The following is a 23009-nucleotide window of genomic DNA, read 5'->3' as shown; positions in this document are numbered from 1 at the left end:
ACAATCCAATTTACTAGATAAAAATTAAGGTCAGTTTCAAAACTTACTCATGTGAGGAAGTTTCTCTGGACAAGCCTGGTAAGGAGAGTAAGTGAAGTTTTCTGGAAGATACATTGTTGTTTGAGCAACACAGTCACTAGAATTGTTTCCTTCTGGATAATCTTAAAAAGAGAAATTGATTTTTGTAAAAATCTGTTATCCACTGCATTTGTAACATACCACGCAGGTGAAAACAGTAATTTGTAAGTAACAAATTCCTAGCAGCATGATTAAAAAAGAAAAAAAAGGCAAATAAAACCAAACCAATCCAACAAATTTTCTGTACTAAACAAAGAATAATTTAATTACTCTTTTTCACAGTTGTAACCAATATGTCTTACCGACGTGAATGGATAAACAGCAGCTATTCAGCCATCACTGCAGTTAGAAAGAAGTGGGACTTCAGTCTGGGTTTTCATAAGCAAGCTATGTCATTAAGGTTCAGCATGTTTTTGTTTTGTTTTCATTTTCATAAAGCTCTTTTTAAAATGAAATTAAATAAGAAATATTCTTACCTGTGCCATTCAGTGTAGTATTTTTGTTAGTGTACAATCTGATCATGTGTCCTATTGTTTTCACATTTTCTCTCAACATTATACCACGAGCTTGTACCATAAAGAGATACGTGTTTGCTGATAAAACAAAAAGTAATTTTGAATTTGAATTAAAATAAGGTATTTTCAAAACACTCTAACATCGATTTATAATGTGTTCAATATTTTTTACTGTGTCTGAATCCACGGCTAGTGAACATTAGTCCTTCAAGATGAAGATCTACAGAGTGAAACCTAATAGCAACAAAACAAAATAATAAATGGATTCATAACCACAGGTCTATATAAAGACCAAAAATTATAAAATGTCATTACACACTTTACATGACACTTCCTTTCTCTTTGATTTACAAAAAACAACTGACAGTGCCAAGAAACAACTGAATTTACCAATAAAAAGGTTATCCTATGTAGATACATCACTCATATGCATTTACATATACATCACAGAAACACAGGACAAAAAAAAGTATTAAAAATATTTTAGTCCCATAGATTAGTCCCCTCTTTTACTAATAAGTTAGCACAACTTTCAGTCAAAATGTACTGCTGTTCATTCACGCCAACATCTGTTTTGTTATACAGCTGCTACAACTCATTGCCAATCTCAAACTACTCATGTTCAATAATTATATGTGAAATATTTATTGTAGGCATCAAGGGTGAGCAAATCAACATTCTGTGTAATTAAGCAACTCACTAAAAACAAAAGCATGAAATATTCTTCTGTCTCAGCCTTGCACTCGAAACCCAAAAGCTTATCTCAAAACAATTCTTTGTCCTAAACAGAAGGCAGTAATTTGGAAAAGAAGGTGCATTTATGTCTGAGTAAGCAAATGTCTATTCAGGACTCTCAGAGCTCAAAATAGTATTGTAAAAAAAAAAAAAAAAAAAGGACAAATTCCCCCTGCAGAATAGTTTTTACTCTGGGCCACAAAGAGGATCAAAGGGATCATCTGTCACTTCACCTATGTTAAGCATTCATTTGTCTGGCAGATACTTGGCTCACTGTAAATAATAACCACCCTAACCAAAAAATGCTCTGAGACTTTGGAGGAAAGGCCTAAACACACCAGGAAAAACAGCAGAATAGTCTCAATCTGACCTACAGACATTAAAGAAAGTTAGAATATTATCTCAGTAACTTTACTTCATCAGATGACCTAGCACCAGTGGCATGACATAAATAACTCCAGATCAGCTGATGCCGTCTTACAGCCCAACACAAAGAGACTAGAGATACAGAGAACTTTTCATAAAAGACTGGGGCATTCCCAGAAGAAAACACAGTGACTAATTCCACATTAGCAAACAATACTACTGACACCCACAGAGATACAAATACCAACATAATCTTTTAAAGGAAATTATTTGCAAACCCTACAATAATGGTTTTGTTTTCAAAATAATACATAGGGGTTCCTCCTGGCTTTCAAAGAACTCCTTATTAAAACAAGAAATATTATGACTTAAAAGACAGGTTCTGAACATGTCAGGCACTATGCATGGCATGTAATTCTCAAACCCTTGGCCAGCATGACTAGCTGTTTTGTTTAACAAGAGTTTACATGTGTGTAAAGGTTACTCAGCTGGTAGGATCCTGAAGTTGTCTCAACACCTCCCAGCCACTAAACCAGAAACAAAACAAAAAAACTACAACGTTGGCCTGATGACACAGGTAGGAAATCCAACAAGAATGATTTTTACTGGAATCCAGGACAGCTGGATCCAAGACAACAGATGATGTTCAGATTTTCTTACAGAAAACGACTGCAAAATCATGTCAAAATTTTAACCCATTTAACTGTAAAGCAGCACTCTGGGGTTCAAAATATTCTCTCGCATATGTAATTTTCCATTCCAATTCTTTTTTTTTTAAGGTGTCTTTATTAAACATTTCAGAGAATCTGTAAAAATCTTGAGTTCATATATGAAGTTAGCTACTCAAGAAACCTTTTCCTTTAGGAATCAACATAAAAACAATTCGATCTGTTCCTCCAAGAACAATTCTTTACCTTCAAACAAACAATTTCAAAATTCAAAAGTTTTACTTTCAGAAAAGTCAAGTGGATTTGCGCCTTTCAAATAGGATAAATTTTTCCTAATTATCAAAGAATTACTTTCTTCCAACTTTAACATATTTCAAAATGGTATCCTCCTTTCTCTTTTCCCCACATATTATTGTACAGCTTTTCTCTTTGTTATCTTTTTTAATATAAATCAGTTAGTAAATATTGATTTCAGAGAACTTCTGGAAGACTGTGTGCTATATTTTCCTTTTTAATGTAATACCAAAAGCAAAAGTCACTTTTATCTTTAACACTGCAGAAGAGCAAATTTATAGAAACATAACCTTAATTCACATATATTGGGTGTGGTGGGTTGACCCTGCTGCCAGGTAAGTCCCCACTCACTCGCTTGCTAACTCCTCTGCAGTGGGATGTGGGAAAGAATTAGAAGGGTAAAAGTGATGAAAAACAAAAACAACAAAAAAACCACTCCAACCAAACTCACCACCATGAGACAGATGCCCTGCCAGTCCCCAAGCAACAGCTACTTTAGGGGAAAAAAATCCACCAGTTTCATTGCTGAGCCTGACATTACTTGCTATGCAACATCCCTGGTCACTACCAGTCAGCTGTGTCAGCAGCATCCCTTCCCAACTTCTTGCCCACCCCCACCCTACAGTGGAATACAGAATAACCTCAATGCTCTGCAAGCACTGTTCAGCAATTGATAAAAACAATGTCTTTACCAACACTGGTTTGGTCACAAATCCAAAGCATCAGCCTCTGGAAACCTATACTTAAGACCTCTTTCTAATAGTCCATAAATCTTTTCATTAGCTGCTGCTGCTTCCTTTTTCATCAAGAATACTACAAGCCCCTATCCTCAAACTTCCTAAGAATGACACCACCTTTCTTAAGGAGAAATATCAGTGCTTTTTCTTCTAGTTATATCTTCACCAGCCTTAGGAATTTATTTATGGCTGCTACAAAATCACATTGATTGCAAATACTTCAGCTGTTAGACAGACAGATGTCACTTACTACACCCACAGTGATAGAAACTATGAACACTCTGCAGCCAGTGAGCATATTCTCCAGCATTGCTCCTGATATGGTTGAGATGAAAGATTTGCCCCAGAAGTCACTGCAAGAAATGTTAGAAAAATCTACTCACATATATTTCTGTTGCAGTCTTATGAATCTGATACAGTACAGAACTGAGACCTCCAAACGAGTCCACAAGAAAGTCAACACAGCCATATAACTGTTCTCAGTTCCTATGGGAAAATTTAATTGTAGCCCAGATGATGCAGATATAAACCTTCATAAATCACTTTCTCCAAAAGCATTTGCATCTCCCCTTTGCTGAAAAACAAGTTCCTTCTTCTGACAAAGAGAAAAACAAAAACATCAGACCTTTGTGAGAAATAAAGGTAAAAAGGACACTTCTCTCAAAAGCAGGCATGATGAAAAGGCAGAATAAAAAAAAAAAAAACATAAACAGAAAAAAAAAAAAAAAAACAACCCACACAAACCACAAACACCACACACATCCCAAAAAAAAACAACCAACAACAGGCAAAGTCTGCTGTCACCTTAGCCTAAGTATTCAAGAGCTGCTCTTGCTAATAGGAATATCTAGCCTTGCCATGTTTTCATCAGGCTATTCTTGTAGTCCGTCCCAGTTCAACACATCCTCTTCCTGGCTGATCTGCTTGTCAATTCTCCATCCAGCTCTACCCAAATACATAAACACAATGAAACATCTTCCTTTCTGTGCAGTCTTTGTCCCAGTTAGCTGGGTCTCCAGCAGAATCATAGCTTCAAGGGGTACAAACCTGATCAGTTTATTCCACTGTCATTCAACAGCTGCTTAGATAGTAGCAGATGCTTGAGTAGCCAATTAATTACTTCAGAAGCTAAAAGTATCAGGCAAAAATTAGAGATAATAATTTAGCCCTAAAAACAGATCCCATCTACTGGCACAGGTTTGTCAGCAAAGACCTGTGAAGAAAAGCACAGTTCATATGTCACATCAACCCACAGTGACAGCAACAAAGGATTCAAGATAATCCAGAACACCCAGAAGCACCACAGAGAAATACATCTTTTCCTGCTAGAGTGGTGAGAGAACAAGACTGGCCATCAGAATACCAAGGGCTGGAGCTGGTGGCTTCCACAGCAATCCTCTTTTCAGTTGTCATTGGTACTTTAATACTGTTCATCTTCCTGAGCTTGGCATGGGTTTCCACAAATCTTACCTATGCTGTCATCAATATGACCCTTAATGCATTTGGGTGCCCGTATAGTAATGCATGCAGTATGTGGAATAAACATGATGAGTTAAGAAATCTGTATGCAGTTCCAGGGTTACGGTCTTACTGGGATCACAGAGACACGGTGGGATGTCTCCCATGACTGGAATGTTACAATGGAGCAATATAGCCTGTTTATGGAGGGCAGGAAGGGAAGGTGAGGAAGGAGAGTTAACCTCTATGTGAGAGAGCAGCTGGAGTGGATGGAGCTCTGCCTGGGGATGGAAGAAGAGTCAACTGGGAGCTTATGGTTTAGGATTAAAGGTGGCATTAAAGTGGGCATCTTCTAGAGGCCACCTGACCAGGAAGAACAAGTGGATTGTGACCTCTATAGACAGATGGGAAAACAGCCTCACATTCACAGTCCCTGGTCCTCATGGGGGACTTCAACCATGTTGATTATCTGCTGGAAGGACAACACAGTCAGAAAAAAGCAGTCCAGGAGGTTCCTGGAGAGCTTTGACAATAACTTCCTGACACAAGTGATAAAGGAGCCAACAAGGAAAGGTGCTCTGCTGGACCTCATACTACTTACCAAGAAGCAGCTCACTGGAGATGCGAAGATCAAAGGCAGCCTTGGCTGCAGTGACCATGAGATGGTGGAGTTCAGGATCCTGGGGGAAGGAAGGAGAAGGAAAAGCTCACAACCCTTGACTTCAGCCTCTTCAGAGATCTGCTCAGTAGAGTCCCATGGTATAAGAACCTGGAGGCAAGGGGGCACAACAAGAAAGCTGGATAATATTCAAGGATCACCTCCACGCTCAAGAGAGCTCCATCCCAATGAATATGAAGTCAGGCAAAAATGCCAGAAGGCCTGCATTGATGAACAGGGAGCTCCTAGCCAAACTTAAACATAAAAAGGAAGCCTACAGAAGGTGGAAGCAAAGACAGATAATGTCAGAGGAATACAGAAACAATGTCCAAGCATCCAGTGAAGCAGTTAAGAAAGCTGAAGTCCAAATGGAATTGAATCTGCCCAAGAAAATCAAAGACAACAAGCATTTCTATAAGTATATAGTTGGCAAAAAAAAGGCTAGAGAAAATGTGGGCCCATTGCTCAATGAGTTGGAGGACCTGGTTACACACGACATGGAAAAGGATGCAGTACTGAATGACACTTTTGCTTCAGTCTTTACTAGCAAGACCAGACTTCAGGAATCCCAGGTCCCAGAGATCAGGAGAAATGCTGGAACAATACAATGCACCCTTAGTGGAAAAGGATCAGATCAGGGAATACTTCAGCAATCTAGGCATACGTAAGTATACCCTGATGTTATGCACCCACGAGTGCTTTGAGAGGGCACTCTTGGTAATCTCTGACCAGTAATGGTGACTTGGAGAAATGCCCGAGGACTGGAGGAAAGCAAATACCATCCCTATCTTCAAGAAGGAGGACCCAGGGAACGACAGGCCAATCAGCCTCACCTCAGTCCTTGGAAAGGTGATGAAGCAGCTAACCCTGGAAACCATTCTTCAGGTACATAAGCAACAAGGAAATCATCAGGAATAGTCAGCATGACTTCACCAAGAGGAAGTCATGCTTGACCAACTTGATAAACTTCTGCAATCAAAGTACTGTCTTGATAATGTGAGGAATGAACAGTGGATATTGTCTTCTGGAACATCAGTAAGGCCTTTCACACTGTATCCCATAAGATTGTCATAGAGAAGCTGTTGATGTACAGGTTGGATGAGCAAACAGTGAGGTGGATTGAAAACTCACTGACTGATCAGGCCCAGAAGGTGGGATCAGTGGCATGAAGTCTAGCTGGAGGAGGAGGGCAACAAAGATGATTAAGGGAGTGCAGCATCTCCCTTATGAGGAAAGGCTGAGGGAGCTGGGTCTCTTTAGCTTGGAGAAGAGGAGACTGAGGGGTGACCTCATTAATGTTTACGGATACATAAAGGGTGTGTGTCACAAGGATGGAGCCAGGCTCTTCTCGGTGACAACCAATGATAGGACAAGGGGTAATGGGTACACACTGGAACACAAAAGGTTCCACTTAAATTTGAGAAGAGACTTCTCAGTGAGGGTGACAGAATACTGGAACACGCTGCCCAGGGAGGCTGTGGAGTCTCCTACTCTGAAGGCATTCAAGACCTGCCTGGACACCTTCCTGTGTAACCTCATCTAGGTGTTCCTGCTCCAGCAGGGTGATTGGACTAGATGATCTTTCGAGGTCTCTTCCAATCCCTGACATTCTCTGATCCTGTGAGTGACCAGCAGTGTACCTCAAGGGTCAATATTGGGTCCAGTCCTGTTCAACATTTCATTAGTGATCTGGATGATGGGGCAGAGTGTACCCTCAAAGTCTGTTTATGACACAAAACTGTGATAAGTAGCTGATATGCCAGGTCATGCTACCATCCAAAGGGACCTCAACAGGCTGTAGAAATGGGCCAAGAGGAACTTCATGAAGTTCAACAAGGAGGAGCACAAAGTCCTGCACCTGGGGAATAACTCCAGACACCAATATATGGTAGGGGCCACACAGCTGGAAAGCAACTTGGCAGAAAAGGCCTTGAAGGTCCTGGTAGACACCAAGCTGGACATTAGCAAGCAAAATGCACCTGCTACAAAGAAGGCCAATGGCAACCTGGGTTGCATTAAGAGGAATGTTGCCAGCAGGTCAAAGTAATCCTGACTCTCTACTCAGCACTGGTGAGGCCACACCTGAAGTACTGTGTGCAGTCCTGGGCTACCCAGTAGAAAAGAGAGATAGGCATAGTGGAGAGAATCCAACACAGGGCCATGAAGAACATGAAGGGACTGGAGCATCTCTCCTATGAGGAAAGGCTGGGAGAGCTTGGACTGTTCAGCCTGGAGAAGAGAAGGATCAGGGAGATCATATTATTCTATATAAAAGGTGGTTGTATATGTATATAATGTATATGAAGGGAGGGTGACAAGAAGACAGAGCCAGGCTCTTTTCAGTAGTGCCCAGTGACAGCACAAGACATAATGGCCATAAACAAACATCAGAGGTTTGATGTGAACATCTGGAAACACTTCTTTACTGTGAGGGTAACAGCACTGGCACAGATCACCCATGAAGGTTGTGGATTCTCTATCTGCAGAGATACTAAGAAGTTGTCTGGACACAGTCCTGGGCAATTGACTTGAGGTGACCCTGCTTGAGCAGGGGGGTTGGATGAGATGACATCCAGAGGCTCCATCCAATCTCAACTATTCTGTGATTTTCTTCCACTACTGTCTTTCTGTGTTTGTATCAACCATCATTCCTGTCACAATGCAAGGTAATGCACAAATCAGGAAAGCAAAACTTCACATTTAACTAAAGAAAATATCTAAAAATGTAACCACCTAGAATTAGTTGAATTCATATTCTCCTTATTTCACTGCACATGGCCCATAGTGAGTAAGAAACAGCACTTCTGATACATAATCCTGATGGTCACATTGTTTACAAGGCAAGCAAATGGGAAGTGAGATGCAAGATATAAAACAATAACACCCATATAGGACACCTTGGAATAAATACCATACTAAATGTTCCACCTAAGCAACTGCAGGGTGAGCATGAGCTCATACGTAATTCAGATGAAATTTTCACTAGCAATTGATCCAAATCTATATCAGGAATCACAGACACACAGCTTCAAGTCAGTCATCAGAAGTCCTGGTTTCAGGGTATTATTTAAAATTCATTTTGATAAAGCACATTATGGCATTAAAGTGATCATCCTGTATTTCAGAGGGGACCCTAAAAATATCAGATGGATCATTATTTGTCTCCAGTCTTTACAGTTCACTAGTTATTAACAGTTTTATATGTTAGACTGAAAACAAAACCGGGAAGACTGGGGACGGGTGGGGATGTGGACAGGAGCAGAAAGGGGGAAATGTAATAATCCTTATAATACAAACAAATATCTGTAAAAGTGGCTAAATGTTTTACCTCAGGTAGTTTCCTGTTATTTAATCATTCACCCAAGGACTATTTACACCTTTTCTAAAGAGAAAAAACCCATTCACAGATCACTCTCCATTAGGGAATCAAGCTTATTCTAAGCCATACACCAAAAATTAAAGCACTTCTTAAAACACTGCATTAATCATCCTTTAGCTTTATGTAAAAAGCACAAAACTCAGTTTTATACACAATCTTAGTAATTTATCATGCTGTACACATACACCAAAGCAAAGCCGAAACAATGCGCCATGCACTTTGAAGTAATTCAAGTAGTAAAGTATACAACAGAACAAATAAATTTAAAACTGGATCAGACTAACATTCTGAGGAACAGTAGGAAGTTAGAACTGTGATTATTTTAACAAGATAGCCAGAAAAGCATTAACGAAATTACAAACTATGATTTCTTAAATGTTGAAAAGAAAATATGAACAGACTTGGAGACTACAAAATTTCTTCTTAAAATGCAGCTTTTATAAAAAAAGACAAAACACACACACACCACCAAAAAAACACACAAAAAACACACACACAGAGGAAAAAAACCTTACATCAATAATGCTTTCAAAGCAATTAGCAAAAGAAGTTAACACCCACACACTTAAAAAGCAAAAAGATCATCAGAGCACCTCTAGCAACACTATACACTGATCTTCCAAGAAAACAAAAATACTGAAAAGCTCAGATAGGAGATACTTCATAGAGAACCCAGTGACACCGCAAAATTCCAATGCAATAAACACAGCTTTGCAGAAAACAGGCCTTGTCAAATGACCATTGGCCCTAACATTATTCATCTGCAAGTCAACATCTGTTTTCACAGGACTTCTGAAAAGCATGTTCAACACGTTGCACAAAAATTGACATGGACTTAAACAGGTTAATAGAAACTTCTCCACTAGTAATTGTAAATGGGGAATCATCTCATGGGGACATTTCTAGAACAAGTCCCACACAGATCTCGTCTCATCTCAAGGTTGTATGATATTCTCAGCAATACAAGAGTTATAAATATACTACTGGCAGAATTCATACATGGCAAATTAACACAAAAGTGTTAAAGATTAAATTCTACAAACTAATCTAAATATACAGTAAGTGGAGCTCAGCTGAAGATTGTTTCTAAAACATCACAGCCACGATTTTAGGAGCTAGGAATATTTTCCACAGCTACAGGGAATTTAGTCTATAAAACATTCAATAAACAATTTTGCAGTGAAGTATGATACCCAAAATAAAGTAATACTACTATAAACTGTTTCCTAGTCACAAATTAATATCTACAGAGAATACAGATAAATCCTATTTACTACAGTAAATAAGTAAATCCTATTTACTATAAGTGCTCAACTTCCACAGGATTTTATTGTTACACATTAGTTGTTAATTAGAAGGTGTTTCTAAAATAAATGCAACAACCAGAAAAAAAGCAAAAGAATTGTATACCTTGAAACATTTTTTACTTGATTTGTTGTTGAATATGTAATACCAGTTTTGTACTATTTGTAATTTAACAATAAATCCAAACTTATTTTATGGGCATGGTGAGAGTGCATTTGCGTCTGCATATGTATACCCCCTTGTAGGGTAAATATATTAGAAAGATAATGACTTCAATCTACTGAAAATATCAACAACTGCAGATATATCTGGAGGTTAACAGGGATCATTCATATGGTGCAGATGGATGAATCTGTATCAGCTACAATAGAGAGTCTTCAAAATTGTTTTTAGTGGTGGTGTTTTTCAATGTGCATTCACCACTACAAAGCACATGGCAAATGGAGGAGTCCTCTGAGTACAAGTCTGAGGGTTTCAACACATGCCAGTTCAGTGCTTATTTGAGCCAGTAAAAGAGTAAATCTCTTGGGTCAAACCTCCATTTATTGGTGAAAAAAAAAAATATTTCTCTAGCAGTATTTTTAGGCATGATACATTACACAACATTCAGTATAACTTCTACTACATTTGACACTATTCTGTCCTCCAATCTGAGGCTGTTAGTTGATTAATTAGCAAGCTAGAAATAATTCCATAGGTAATTCCGAAACAGCATCCTACAGAAATTTTTAAAAATCAGCATTGTTGTAACCACTAAAAATGCAGTTGTGTTGTGTAGCTTTTTTTTTTTTTTTTTAACTCTACCCAAGGTAGATTCAACCAGGAAGGCAAGTATTTTTACATAAATATTTTTCTTTTCATTTCTACTATTTTAGTAGCATTTCAACTCCAACTTTAAAATATTTAATTAAACTTAGTTAAAACATTGGTTCAATGAAGGCTGTTCTAAACAAGATGACTTTGGACACCAACAATTAAATGGCTTTATACTGACATTTTAAGCTTAAGTCTCACCAATTCTTCCAGAATTTTGTTTTAATGAGTTCAGTTATTGAGAAAAATAGGAAAAATAGGATCTTTAAATCAAATATTCCAAGTATCATAATAAATTAAATAAATAAAAAACCACCACACATAATAATAATGCGAAGGTAAAGAAGGGCAACTGCAAATTTAAGAAGTTGAACCGACCATTGGGGATACTTTGCAAAAAGACATCTGTTGTATCTGAAAGCCCTGAAACCAATCTCTGCACTGTATTCACAGAAATATAGCACCAGACCCCACAACAATGCACAACCATTACATGCTACTACCCATAACATCATTGCATTATTTGAATACAAAATATTACCCAAAATAGAGGAAGAGCTGTAGAAAAACAAGAAAAGATAGTCACTTGCAGAAATGGTCTTAGTAAAGACAAGCCAGTAGATAAGCTATCTTTCACCACAGACAGAGGCGGAAGTGGTTAAAGACTGGCCCATATCAGTGAAGCACCTCAGTTCAAATAAATTTTCCCAGGGCACAGTTTCTCCCCTTCAATGGATGAGAAAAACACATTCAAATAATTGGCTAGCTTAAGTGAAAATTCATTTCACATGAGGTCTCATAATTACTTTGTCCTTGTGAAGTTAGCTGCACACCATAAGTGCCTGCATTTTTTTCCCCCTTTTCTGACTAAAAGCAAGACCACAAAATAAGTACTCCATGAAATCTTATGCAGGCAAGTTCTCTGACTAATAACTAAGGGCTTTAGGAAAAGTATCAGATAAAGATGCAAAACAACTGATTCAGAAAGAAATACGCATGTTTAGTCAAAGCTTATCTGTTGGTAAAAGTGCAAGACAGTCACGAATGACTGAACTGCAATGATTTATTCATCATCAGGTGCTAGGAATGGCTGTGCTGGGCCAACATCATGGAAAAATCTTTGCACTTCCCAGAATAAGGTGGAAAACTTACCCATGAAACTGCCCAAGCTCATCACAAGCTCAAGCTATTAGTCAGAATGCCAAGGAACTTTTGATCACTGGAAACCAGTGATCCAGCAGAAGAATGTGTAAGCCTCATACTCCTCTTTGCACAGGGAAAAAAAAGGGGGGGGTGGGAGGGAAGACCCTATTAATCAGAAAGTTGACTAATACGTTTCTGTTAAAGGGTTTCGTTGCAATTTGTGGAACTGAACTGAAAAGCTGCACAGCAAGCAGGGAAAGGACCACTGCAATGAATGAAATTCCTCCTGCTTCCAAATGAAGCCTTTAGTAACAGGTGAACCTTAACAAAGCAATATAGTTGAAAATAGCTCCCAAACAACAACTAGGTCTATAGTACAGACATCTCCCTGCAGAAATTATGAAACAAAGGGACAGGTAAGTTTACCACTGAAGAAACTTTTAAGAGAACCATGAGAACAACTCCCTAGAAAAGGGTAAAAGAAGACAATAGCAGCAGAAAAAACATGAACATTGACAACATCAGATGATATTTCCACACAGCATCAAAGGAGGAAAGTAACGAAGGATCTGTTTTGTTTTCAACAGGCTAGCTGTATTATTCCTATTCCAGTGCAGCTCTTGAGCTGCATTCAACCTATTGCCTTGAAGACAACAGACCCCTCAGAAAAGGTATTGTCATCTGTGTATCACTGTGGCAAACACAGTCAACAGTATGATGCCCTGTATCAGCAACAGCATAACGAGCGTATCAATAGGAGCAATTATTCTCCACTGTTCAGCAATGTGTGAAACCATATTTAGGGTACTGTGTCCAGTTTGGGGATCCTAGTAAGAGACAGACATTAACACACCAGAACAAGCCCAGAGGAAAACTTCCAAGATGGAGCACACGATGTACAAGCAGAAACTGAAAGAAATGGGCTTGTTCAAGTCTTTAGTAGAAACAGCTAAAGGGAGGATGAATTTTTCCACTGTCTTTAACTATGTAATGAAAGTATATAGAGAAAATGAAATTGAACATTTGGAGGTACACAGTGAAAAGACATGAGGCAATGAACACAAGATGCAAGATGGGAGATTAAAATGACATATTACAATTTTCTCACAGTTGTCAATCACTGGAACAGGTTTCCCAGAGAGACTGCAGAATCTCCATCCCTGGAGTTATTCAAAACTCAACAGGACATGGCCATCTGATCTAGTAGGATCTCCTTTCAGCAAGATGTTGGATCAGATGACTACCAGAGGCCCCTGCCAATCTAAGTTCTATGATCAACCAGCAAGTCTTTAGAAATATCACAGCTGCCAAGAACAAAGAATATTACCACAAAGGCTGTGCTTGTATCTATTGGCTCAGCACCTGGAAAGCACTGACAATCATTTATCTTGCTGATAGAATTTTCAGCTCTTTCCTTCACTTCTGCACAAGTTCAAAAAGGAGTGATATCACCCTTTCCTATTAGGAAAACTATTTCCTAGTAACAGAATAGGAAATAAATTGATATCAAATTGTGAGCTAAACCAATGGAGATATTTTCACATTCCACCCAGCCTGCATAGCTGCCCTTTGGGTAGGATTGCCAGAGAAACAGTGAAGTTTTAATAAGAGAAGCAGAAGACCAGAAGAGAGGAAACATTAGTTGTGTTTTCCTCCTCAATCTCATTCCACTATTCAGGATTGCTAGTTACTGATGTCAGACTGTATCTTCCATGATTGCTGCACTGTTCCATTACCAGTTCTTACAAGAACTATACAGATCATGTCCAAGCTGGCTGCGTTAGTCTGCAATTAACTAAAATATTGACAATTCTAAGGTACTCTTCCAACCAATCTGGCAAGAAAGGAGTAACCCAGAGATGAGTAAGAGATCATTTTCTGAGATCAGTTATATTGTCCAAAGTGATGTCAGTTATAATGCTGACAGAAAAATGGCAAAAGCAAAGAAAAAAAATTCTGGCAATACTCAGATTGGTTTGGCAGTGAAATAAGACCAGCAAATGCTCTCTCTTGGTCACCACTGCCTTGCTACTTTGTCTTATTCTTGTCTTTGGATCCTTTCCATGATGTAAACTTGAACCTAAATATGTGTTCCGAATAGCTGTCAGCACCAGATGACAACTATTCAAGTCCCTTTTATCAGTACTGTTATCTACAACATTGAAGAAGAAAACACTAGTGCCAAAGATTCCTGCTCTCAGCCAGCTTCTTCAGTCTCTAGCTGCAGTAGACATGGATATTCATAACTGCCAGTGAAGTTTCAGGATCACTGGGCATCTACATTGACAAATTCAAAACCAGCACCTTTAGTTTGTGTCTTTTCATTTCATGTACCAGAGAAGGAGCACCAGATGAAGTACTGTCAGAAAAGTAGTCTTTATGGAGAAGCAGCACTTGCTACCTGCTTCCATCAAATACTTGAGACTATCACATAGAAGTATTATTTAAACAAGATTTTTGAATTTCTTCAAATGTTTTCTACCATTTTATTTTGCCATCCTAACCGTCTAGGTTTTGCATCAAAATATCCATTCAAACAGGGAAGATGAAAACCAGAAAAAAGTTGTTTTCTCTAATCAGCACTTGGAAATCTACTTGCTTCCATGTTTGAGCTCCTCTGATTTCTGAAAAGACCACCAGGGTGCTGGGGCAGGGTTGTAGCCATCTCTACCCCACCCCATCTCCTGGTCTTACAGAAGATGGGAAAGGAGGTACACGAACCACCCCAACATAATGTACAAATTCTTCTCAACCACATACACCCTGTAGGCTTATATTATGTGGAGTATTATATGTTTTAGTCTCAAAACACAGAACAGTGTCTGAAAAACTGAAATTTAAATGTCTTTCCTCTCCACATATTTTAAAATACACGGGATAACAAAAGTTTCTATTTCTCAATGAACTAACATTCTGTAAGGCCTCTACAAAAATAAAAATAAAGGGATACACAGGTAATCATTGTGCAAATTATAATATTTAGACACAACACCTGAAAATAAGTAATTATTTTTCCCTCTAAATAAATTGTCAGTATTCCAAATTGACCTGAACTGCATTTGTCACAAAATCAGCAATTTCACTAAAAAGCGCAGTAACTCCATCTTCTAATTAGCATGAAAGAGGGAATGTGATAATGAGCCCTTTGAGAATTCTACCAGTGCTAAGAGTTTACTTGTGTAGACATCTCCCTTTAATAAGCCATGAACTGCCTGCTAGAAGGAAATTCCACTCTATTAGCCCTTAGGAATTCAAATTTTCACTCAACTTTGACATCTCGGGAAGCCATTCTGCTACATCTTCACTCTCCCACCTTCCAGTACACTGCTGCTCCATTTGGGAGTGCAGCTCCTCCCTCTCTTTTCAGTTCCTTTGACCACCAGGAAGAGAAACCAGCCAGGGAGCAGCTCCAGTTCCCTACACTACAATTAGAACTTTCCTCCTCTCTGTCATGGTGCCTCGTAGCTTGTTGACGAATAAAGTCTCCTGATGTACCAAATATCTTCACTAAAACATGTCGGTGCACATAAATTATGACAGGACCCAACTATGACTTAACTGTAGAATATATTTCATGAAAAGCTGCTAACAGATAAGGTGGTTAAACTTCTATAAGCAACCTTAAGACCTCCTCCTCTCCATACACAATCGGTTTTGATTTAGATACACCTATTCCACCACACCCAACAGAAAGAAACAAGCATATATTGCAATATGCAAATGACATCAGCATACAGCAAAGATTATTAGACAAATCATCTGCCTATAAACTTGGGGGGTGGGGTGTTATTGGGTTTTTTGCAAATCTTCAATTCTCACAACTTACATTTTCCTTAAGAACACTGAGAGGATGCCTGCTGGTTTTAAGATACTATTTCACCTTCTTCCTCTCCGTTCTACACTGTAACATTTCCAGGAGCAAATTTCTGGGAAATTGGCATCACATCTGCAAGCCAACAGGCTTCGATTACCAGTGTAAAATTTTCCTATTGCACTTCACCATTTTCTATATTCCTTCCCCCATTAAGACCAGCATAGGATGGCAGTATTTTGAACTGCCAAGAAGTGTCATAGACGAAGAGTAAGCCCAATATTGTAAGGTTTTGATTTAAGCTGGCTGACTTCAAAGCATCACTATATACAAAGTTAAGGTAGCATACTACTGAACAATAGTCAAAAACAGCTGTAATCTCGCAAACTAGTGTAACTACTGATGATTTTTATATTGTTAAACCACAGCTTGAAAGGGCTAACTGCAGTATATGTCTGCAACAGCAAGAGAGACCAATTTAAGTTAATATATTTTTCCTTAAGGTTGATCATAACCTACCCCAAGAATTCTTTTAATGTATGCTGCTGATTTCATTTTACTTCTGGTACAAATGAAACCTAACAGACATCTAAACCCAGTAGCTAAGCAGCAAGATGCAGTCAGGAAAGCGTCATCACTAGAGGCACTGATTTTGACCAAGGCACTGCATAAGCCTTGTAAGAAGGGAATATATTTCTAAGAAGATACCTGTTGAAGAAGAAACATTTAAATCATGAAGTAAAACACCAGTTGCATATGTTATGCAAGATGTTGGTAGTTTTGCTTACAAAGATGCAGAAAATGCACTTTTCTAAGTCATACACCAACTTGCTCATTCTTGAAGTCTACTCTAATCTTGCACTAGTGTTTCATAGAACTAAGATTTCTAAATGGACCCTAGCAGCACCATTCTCTCTCACAAGACTAAATTATATCCCTTTGAGAGAGATAAGAATGACAGACAAGAAACCCAAAAACTCCAACCCATGATATTTCCCCAAATATTTTTTTACATTTGTTTGAACTGTAACAATGATTGACAGGCTCATCGATACTGTATGAAGTGCCGTAAGTACGGGAACAGTAATTGCATCTTGAAAGGGTTTACAAGCTAAATAGAAGATTGTGAACAAGAGAAAGCCAAACAGCATGAAGACACCAATCAACAGGAAACTATTGTGTATATTCAGCAGCCAAATCAACGTAGACATTTTGTGGCAATGACGGCAGTGAAGAGTTTTAAGAACTGAGGGCAAAGAGCAAAATGTTTTTAAAGGTATTTATGTAGCACCTGATAAGCAAGGAAAAGTATATCCCTGGATAAAAAGGAGAACATTGCCCACCCAACACATATCCAATACAGTGAACCACCAGAGAGCACCACAGAGGATACTGCTTGCCTTAGCTCAGGGTAAAGCTAACCTGTTTGGAAAGGATCATCCAGCAAGAAAAAGCGTGACGGTCTCCCAGAAACAGCAGAATAGCAAACTAATGAAAACAGCACATTTCTTTTTGTCTGGCCCAGACTTTCACAGTTACTTATTTAGCTTTTCTTAAAGAAACTGTTTATCTCCCCTCCTAAGTGGTTTTTTCAAAAGCTTAAGTTAAACTGTAAAACCTGCGAAGAGCGATACCACTGACAGCAATAACTGACAAATATTCAAACTGGTTCTTTATCTCTGCTCACACGTATTATAAATGCAGTTACTAATTACTAGAATTCGGGTGACCCTATTTTTCCTGGTTTCCACTTTTAATTCATAACACAACGCAACAGTGAGTTGCTTTTTTGCCTCAAGTCTTCTGGCCTGGGAAGCAAGAACAGCATTCACCTACCTCGCGACTGAAGATGAATCTTCCAGAGCATTTGAAACCAACAGAACAAAGATGCGACGTTAACACCCGTTACCGCCGCCGCGACGGGCCCTTGCCAGCCGCCCCGACCCTCCCTCAGCAGAGAGGCCTGCGTTCCGACCCCCGAGCCGCCCCTCATCCCCCGCCCTCACACTCCCCTGCCCACCCCCTGCCCCCGAGGGGGCGGCTCCCGACTCACCGATCCCGGGGGCCACATAGATGAAGTAGAGGCAGGAAGAAGAGAAGGAGAAAAAGAAGATGAAGGCGAGCATGGAGCGATTGGAGACCCGCAGCACCTTCCGAAGCAGTGGCATCCTCCCTCTGCGCCGGCGGCCGGCCGCTCCGCTCAATCCCGGCGAGCCGCGGCGGCGCTTCCCAGAGGAAGACGGCCTGTTCCTCCCATGGATCGGGCAGAGAGAAGGTGACGAGTGGGCTCCACTCGCCCCCCACCTCCCTCTCTCCCGCCGCCTCCCCGGGCGCGGGCGGGCCGGTGGGGGCCGGCAGGGGCAGCGCCGCGGCTCGAGGAGGGAGAGCGGCGGCCGCTCTGTGGCCGGCCCGGCTGCCCCCCTCGCGGGCGGACGGAGGGGCCCTGCCTTCGCGCTGCGCCTCCGGGCGGGTTCAACCCGCCGCCGCGGCTCGCAGGTGTCGGCCGGAGCGGGGAGGGGTCCCTAGCGCTGCCGCGGGGCTCGGGGAATGTTCCCGCCGCTGCTCATGCTGCCGGGAGCCGCGGCTGCCTGCCCTCCCGCCTGCTGCCCCCTCATATGCGGCGGCGGCAGCAACAGCAGCAGCATCCCCGCTGCCGGCGGGCAGTCACCTCCGCGCCCAGCCCAGCCCCACCGCTCCCACCTCCTCCCGCAGCGGCGGGACCCCGCCCCGCCGAGACCCGGCTACTGCGGCGGTTGGAGCGTGCGCGAGCCCCGTCGCGGCAGCAGCGGACTGCAGAGCTGCGGCGGGCGCGCGCTCGCCCCACGCTCCGGCGGAGGGGGCCTGGGGGGGGAAAGAGGGGGGACGTCGGAGGTGCCGCCGCTATACTGCGGCGCGCGCGCACCGCCCTGCGCTGCGGAACCAATGAAAGGTCAAGGAGAAGGGAGCGCGCTCTCCCCATTGGCTGGTGCGGGGACGGGCGTTTGTATCAGCGGGGCCGGGGGAGGGGTGCGAGGCGGCCTGGCCGGCGCGGCCGGGGTCCGGCGGGGTCCCCGCAGGCGTCACGTGAGGGCGGGGCGGGAAGAGCCGTTGTGGGGCAGCGGCGGTGAGGGCGGCTTGTTTCTGCCGGCGGTCGGGTTGTGTCCGGCCGTCAGGCAGGGGACACCTTTTCTGTGCCGCGCCACCTCGGCCTTTTCGCGGGACACGGCGGAAAAGGGCCGGGTTCGGCGGGCGGTGGCACCGCCGCGCCTCTGGGGAACTCGACCTGCCCCGTCCGTGCCCTCTTTTCGACAGTGGGGCTGGCCTCTCCCTGTCTGCCCTTTAACAGCCCGTAGTGGTCCTTTGTCAAGTGCAGCCGCAGACTTACCTCTTACTGCAGCTGCAGAACAGTTGGAAATGGCAGTCGGGGCTAGCAGACCCAACAATTCTCCACAGGGCAGATGAGAAAACCTTTCCCTAGCTACAGTTGTGCTTTCATATTTGCTGAACTCATATGTGATGATCTACACTCTATGTTAGGTGTTTGCTCTCAAGTCCGTTGCACAAAAAAGGAATTTTGAAAGTCAGTAATATAAAGCTTCACGTCAAGTAGTTGTTCTTGTTTGCTTTAGCAACTAACCTTGGCTACCACAAGTTGCTAGGTGACCTGGTCAAGTCAGTGATCTCTCCATGCCTCTGCAGAATGCTGTCACTGATGGGAAGATGTGTGGCAAGCGGCTGGCAGCTGGCCAGGACGTGCTTGAGTGCACCTGAGATGGCAGCAGGATCTGGTTGCTGAAGAATCCAGGTCTGTGTTGTTAACGGGTGTTGAGTTTATTCAGATATAGGGTAAAAAGACTGGAGATATAGAATCGTATCCCCTCCTTCCTCCAAATATAACTTAATCTCATCACTGTACTCGCACTATGGTTTTTATGCAATATGCATTACTGGTAACTTCATTCTGTTTCAGCAATAATTGAGACAAAACATTTTGTTCACCCAGCACAGCTCATGGTCAAATAGAGTTTATCCTGTAGCCTAAGGGGATGACCTTATCACTTTCTTCACTTCAGTCACAGGCAAACAAAGAGTCTGTAGACTTCCTTATTGGTATTTTTGTATCATAAATGTAAAAAGCCTAAGTCAGTTGACATGTAAATGTCAGAGCTAGAAATACAGAATTATTGGTTAATCAGTGGAGTAGTGATGCAAAAAATCCAGGTTTACTTAAGATCTTTTCCTTAAGCAGTCAAAACCAGGCTACTCTATGCTCCAGTCTTGCTATGTGTTGAACAGGAACATTTCTATGCACAGGAGAATACAGAACACACAGAAACTAACAATCTATAGCCACATCGTGGGATTTCCTGATTATCACTTTGATGCAGCGTATAGACACAAGAATTTCCCAGTAATGGTTTCCATAGGAGAGATATTCTGCTCCTTCAGCTCTGAGACAGATATCTGTCAGTAATATTTTGTTGGATGTTATTGCAATGGTTATCAGACAGATGTATAGACTGAGTGATGCATTTTGTCACAAAACTTTCTGAATTGCCAGTAGTAGCTATGTAACTTGAGGTATGTCATTTATTTTATTGAAAAGAGTGTAAGACTAGCTATAAAAATACAATATTTTACTACTATATACATATATTGCTTAAATTTGAAGCTTCGGCTGACTGTAATATAGAGAGTCCATATGGACATGAACTTTGGTTTATGAAGTAAAAATTTACTGTATCTTTATGGCTTGCTGCTATCTCACATTGAAGTAAAATTTATTTTATATGTCATGCAGCGTTACTGCTTTATTTTTACATACTAAAGCTATTGATTGACTCTATTAACTGCAATAACTGAGTATTGACACATCCTTCTCCAGTATTCCACTTTTATTAGTGTCTTTCATACTGATTTAGAATATTTTCTTCTATTCTGTAAACATAGAGGAAGACGTTAGAAGATCAAAGCAATGATAACCTGCAGGGTCTTGTCAGAGACAAGAGTGAGATCCGTGGTACATGAAATCTTAAGACCGGCCCTAACTTTTGTGTGGAGGAACGTTAGGCGGTGCCGTACACATCACAGGTCTCTGGATGACCAAAAGCAAGTGCTATGTCTTCAGCTCAACAGAATTGATTTTGTTCTAATTGCTTAGACCATTAGGTGCATTTTTGTAAGACTTTAAATGCTACCGTGATAAGCATGAGAAAACCTGAGGGATGATATCTTAAATGTATAGAGACACTTGTGGAAGAATATGAAAATGGAATTTCAGTAGATAGATGTGTCGTGTTTAATTGAATCTCCAGCAGCAAGACGTTGAAGTAGCAGCAGCATGACTCACACACAGTTGTGGTAGATGACTAGGCACAGCTATCAGCTTTGAAAAGAATATTTGAAACATCCTCCATCGTCTCTAAATATTACTTTCTTCAGAAAAAAAGATTACTGCACAATAAGTAGATAACTTCTTTGAATAGGTCGCAATATTGCAATTTGCTAGTTGTAATAAAAGGAAATTCCATTGCGTATACATTGCTTTTTACTGTTGTTCATCCTGCAATGGAATTTTTACAGAAAAGTTTTTAAACAATTGTAGATTACTCTGGGAGAAGATGATATTTCACAAAAACTCCTCCTGCATTCCTGTTTTCAATCTAACCATTCAAAAGTGAATTTTCTATGGATCAGCAAACATGAAATCAAACAAGATCTCACCAGAACAACGAGTGCAAAACCATCAATGTCTCCAAAGCTACAATAATCAACACATCTGTCAGTTGTTCCAAAAATCATATATTTCATCAAGTCCAACAAGCACTGCCATAGGAAGTACATGTGTGAAACTAAACTAACGTGCTTCCGTTGCCATTTATCTGTTTAAAACACTTTTTTTCAACAATAAAATACCACATAAGTCTTGCAAATTTGCACTGCCTTATTTGTTTCTTCAAGTTTAACCATTAGCACCAACATCATTGTATCTTCTCTACATCTTGCCTTTATATTCCAATGCATTCATGTTTATTTAGTCTCTGGTTGCTGTCTGTCACTTTGTCTTCACTTTCAGCTAGGCCAGCCCAACCATCTTGTTTAGGCTGTAGTTAATAGCTCATCAAGCAGAACAATTCTTTCACAGTCTTTTTGCAATAACTCTCTCCCACTCGCAGCACCTGTTCCCCAAACAAGCCTGGTGAACTGCAGCCAAGTCACAAACCTCCCTTGGTTCCAAGTGACCCCCTGAGCCACAGGCAAAAGTACATGATCAGCTTTCTCCTCACCACATGGAATTCCATGAAATCTTCCCCATGGCTTGACTTCTTCAGTCATTTGCCATCATTGCTTTTGTTTTCTTCCTTGCCTTTTCTGTTTTCCTAAATGATGGTAATAAAAAATTGGTAAATTAAAGTGGTTTCATTATTAATCCTACATGTAGAAGTTACTCTTTTGGTGTTGTTCATAAGAACGTTTGCGGTTTTATTTACTTGGATTTAGCAGCTTGATTTTTACTAATAACACTTTTTTATATAGGGCAGCTGCATTTTAGGATCTTGTGAAATAACTGATATGTGATCCATCTTGGGAGGTCAGTATGGAGTTAAAATGCCTTGGGTTATAAAGCTCAGGGTAAGAAGCATGAGAACAGATCTGACAGTTCCAAGAAAATGCAGTCTGTGTAAGCTTTTTAAAGATGAAGATTTTTAAGATAAATATTAATTACAATTTTTAAAGATTAAATAAAGTAGTGTCAAAGTGATCTAGACTGTAATCTAGCAAGCAAAGTTAGTGTCCCTCAATGTGAAACATGAACACATCAAACTTACATCAATAAATACTGAGAACTACAGAAATGTACTTAAGTGTGAGCTCACGTGACCTCACTACATCAGCTATAATCCCATTATTGAATCAAATGCCAAATTGAAAGTGTTTTGAGAATGTTTTGGATTTTTCTGGTGGTAGAACTTTGAACCTGAAACTTATTTTTAATAACTGCAATCTCTGATTTCTACATTCAAAAATAAGTTTGTGTGTTGTTGCCACCATAAAAGACCATTATCCAA

At 40.6% G+C, this 23009-nt stretch overlaps 1 protein-coding gene across 3 annotated transcripts in view; it reads right to left on the bottom strand.

The window, feature by feature from the left end:
- The window catches only part of B4GALT6 (beta-1,4-galactosyltransferase 6), a 34933-nt gene extending 16168 nt beyond the window's left edge, over positions 1-18765 (bottom strand). The window contains exons 1-4 of one of the 3 annotated variants that reach the window (XM_071804163.1): positions 18014-18069; positions 3777-3988; positions 555-671; positions 48-161 (exon numbers count right to left, since the gene is read on the bottom strand). In XM_071804163.1, the coding sequence (XP_071660264.1) occupies positions 48-161; positions 555-654 (214 nt within the window). In that variant the 5' untranslated portion in view covers positions 655-671; positions 3777-3988; positions 18014-18069. Of the gene's footprint in view, positions 1-47; positions 162-554; positions 672-3776; positions 3989-17796; positions 17889-18013 lie in introns of those variants that run through there. The other 2 variants (XM_065832036.2, XM_071804162.1) reach the window with 2 other exon arrangements.
- Positions 18766-23009: the final 4244 nt, after the last annotated feature.

This window comes from Patagioenas fasciata, chromosome 2 (assembly GCF_037038585.1).
Source record: "Patagioenas fasciata isolate bPatFas1 chromosome 2, bPatFas1.hap1, whole genome shotgun sequence".
Lineage (NCBI taxonomy): Eukaryota > Metazoa > Chordata > Aves > Columbiformes > Columbidae > Patagioenas > Patagioenas fasciata.
Note: the sequence above shows the minus strand (reverse complement) of the source record. Positions and strands in the feature narration are given on the sequence as shown.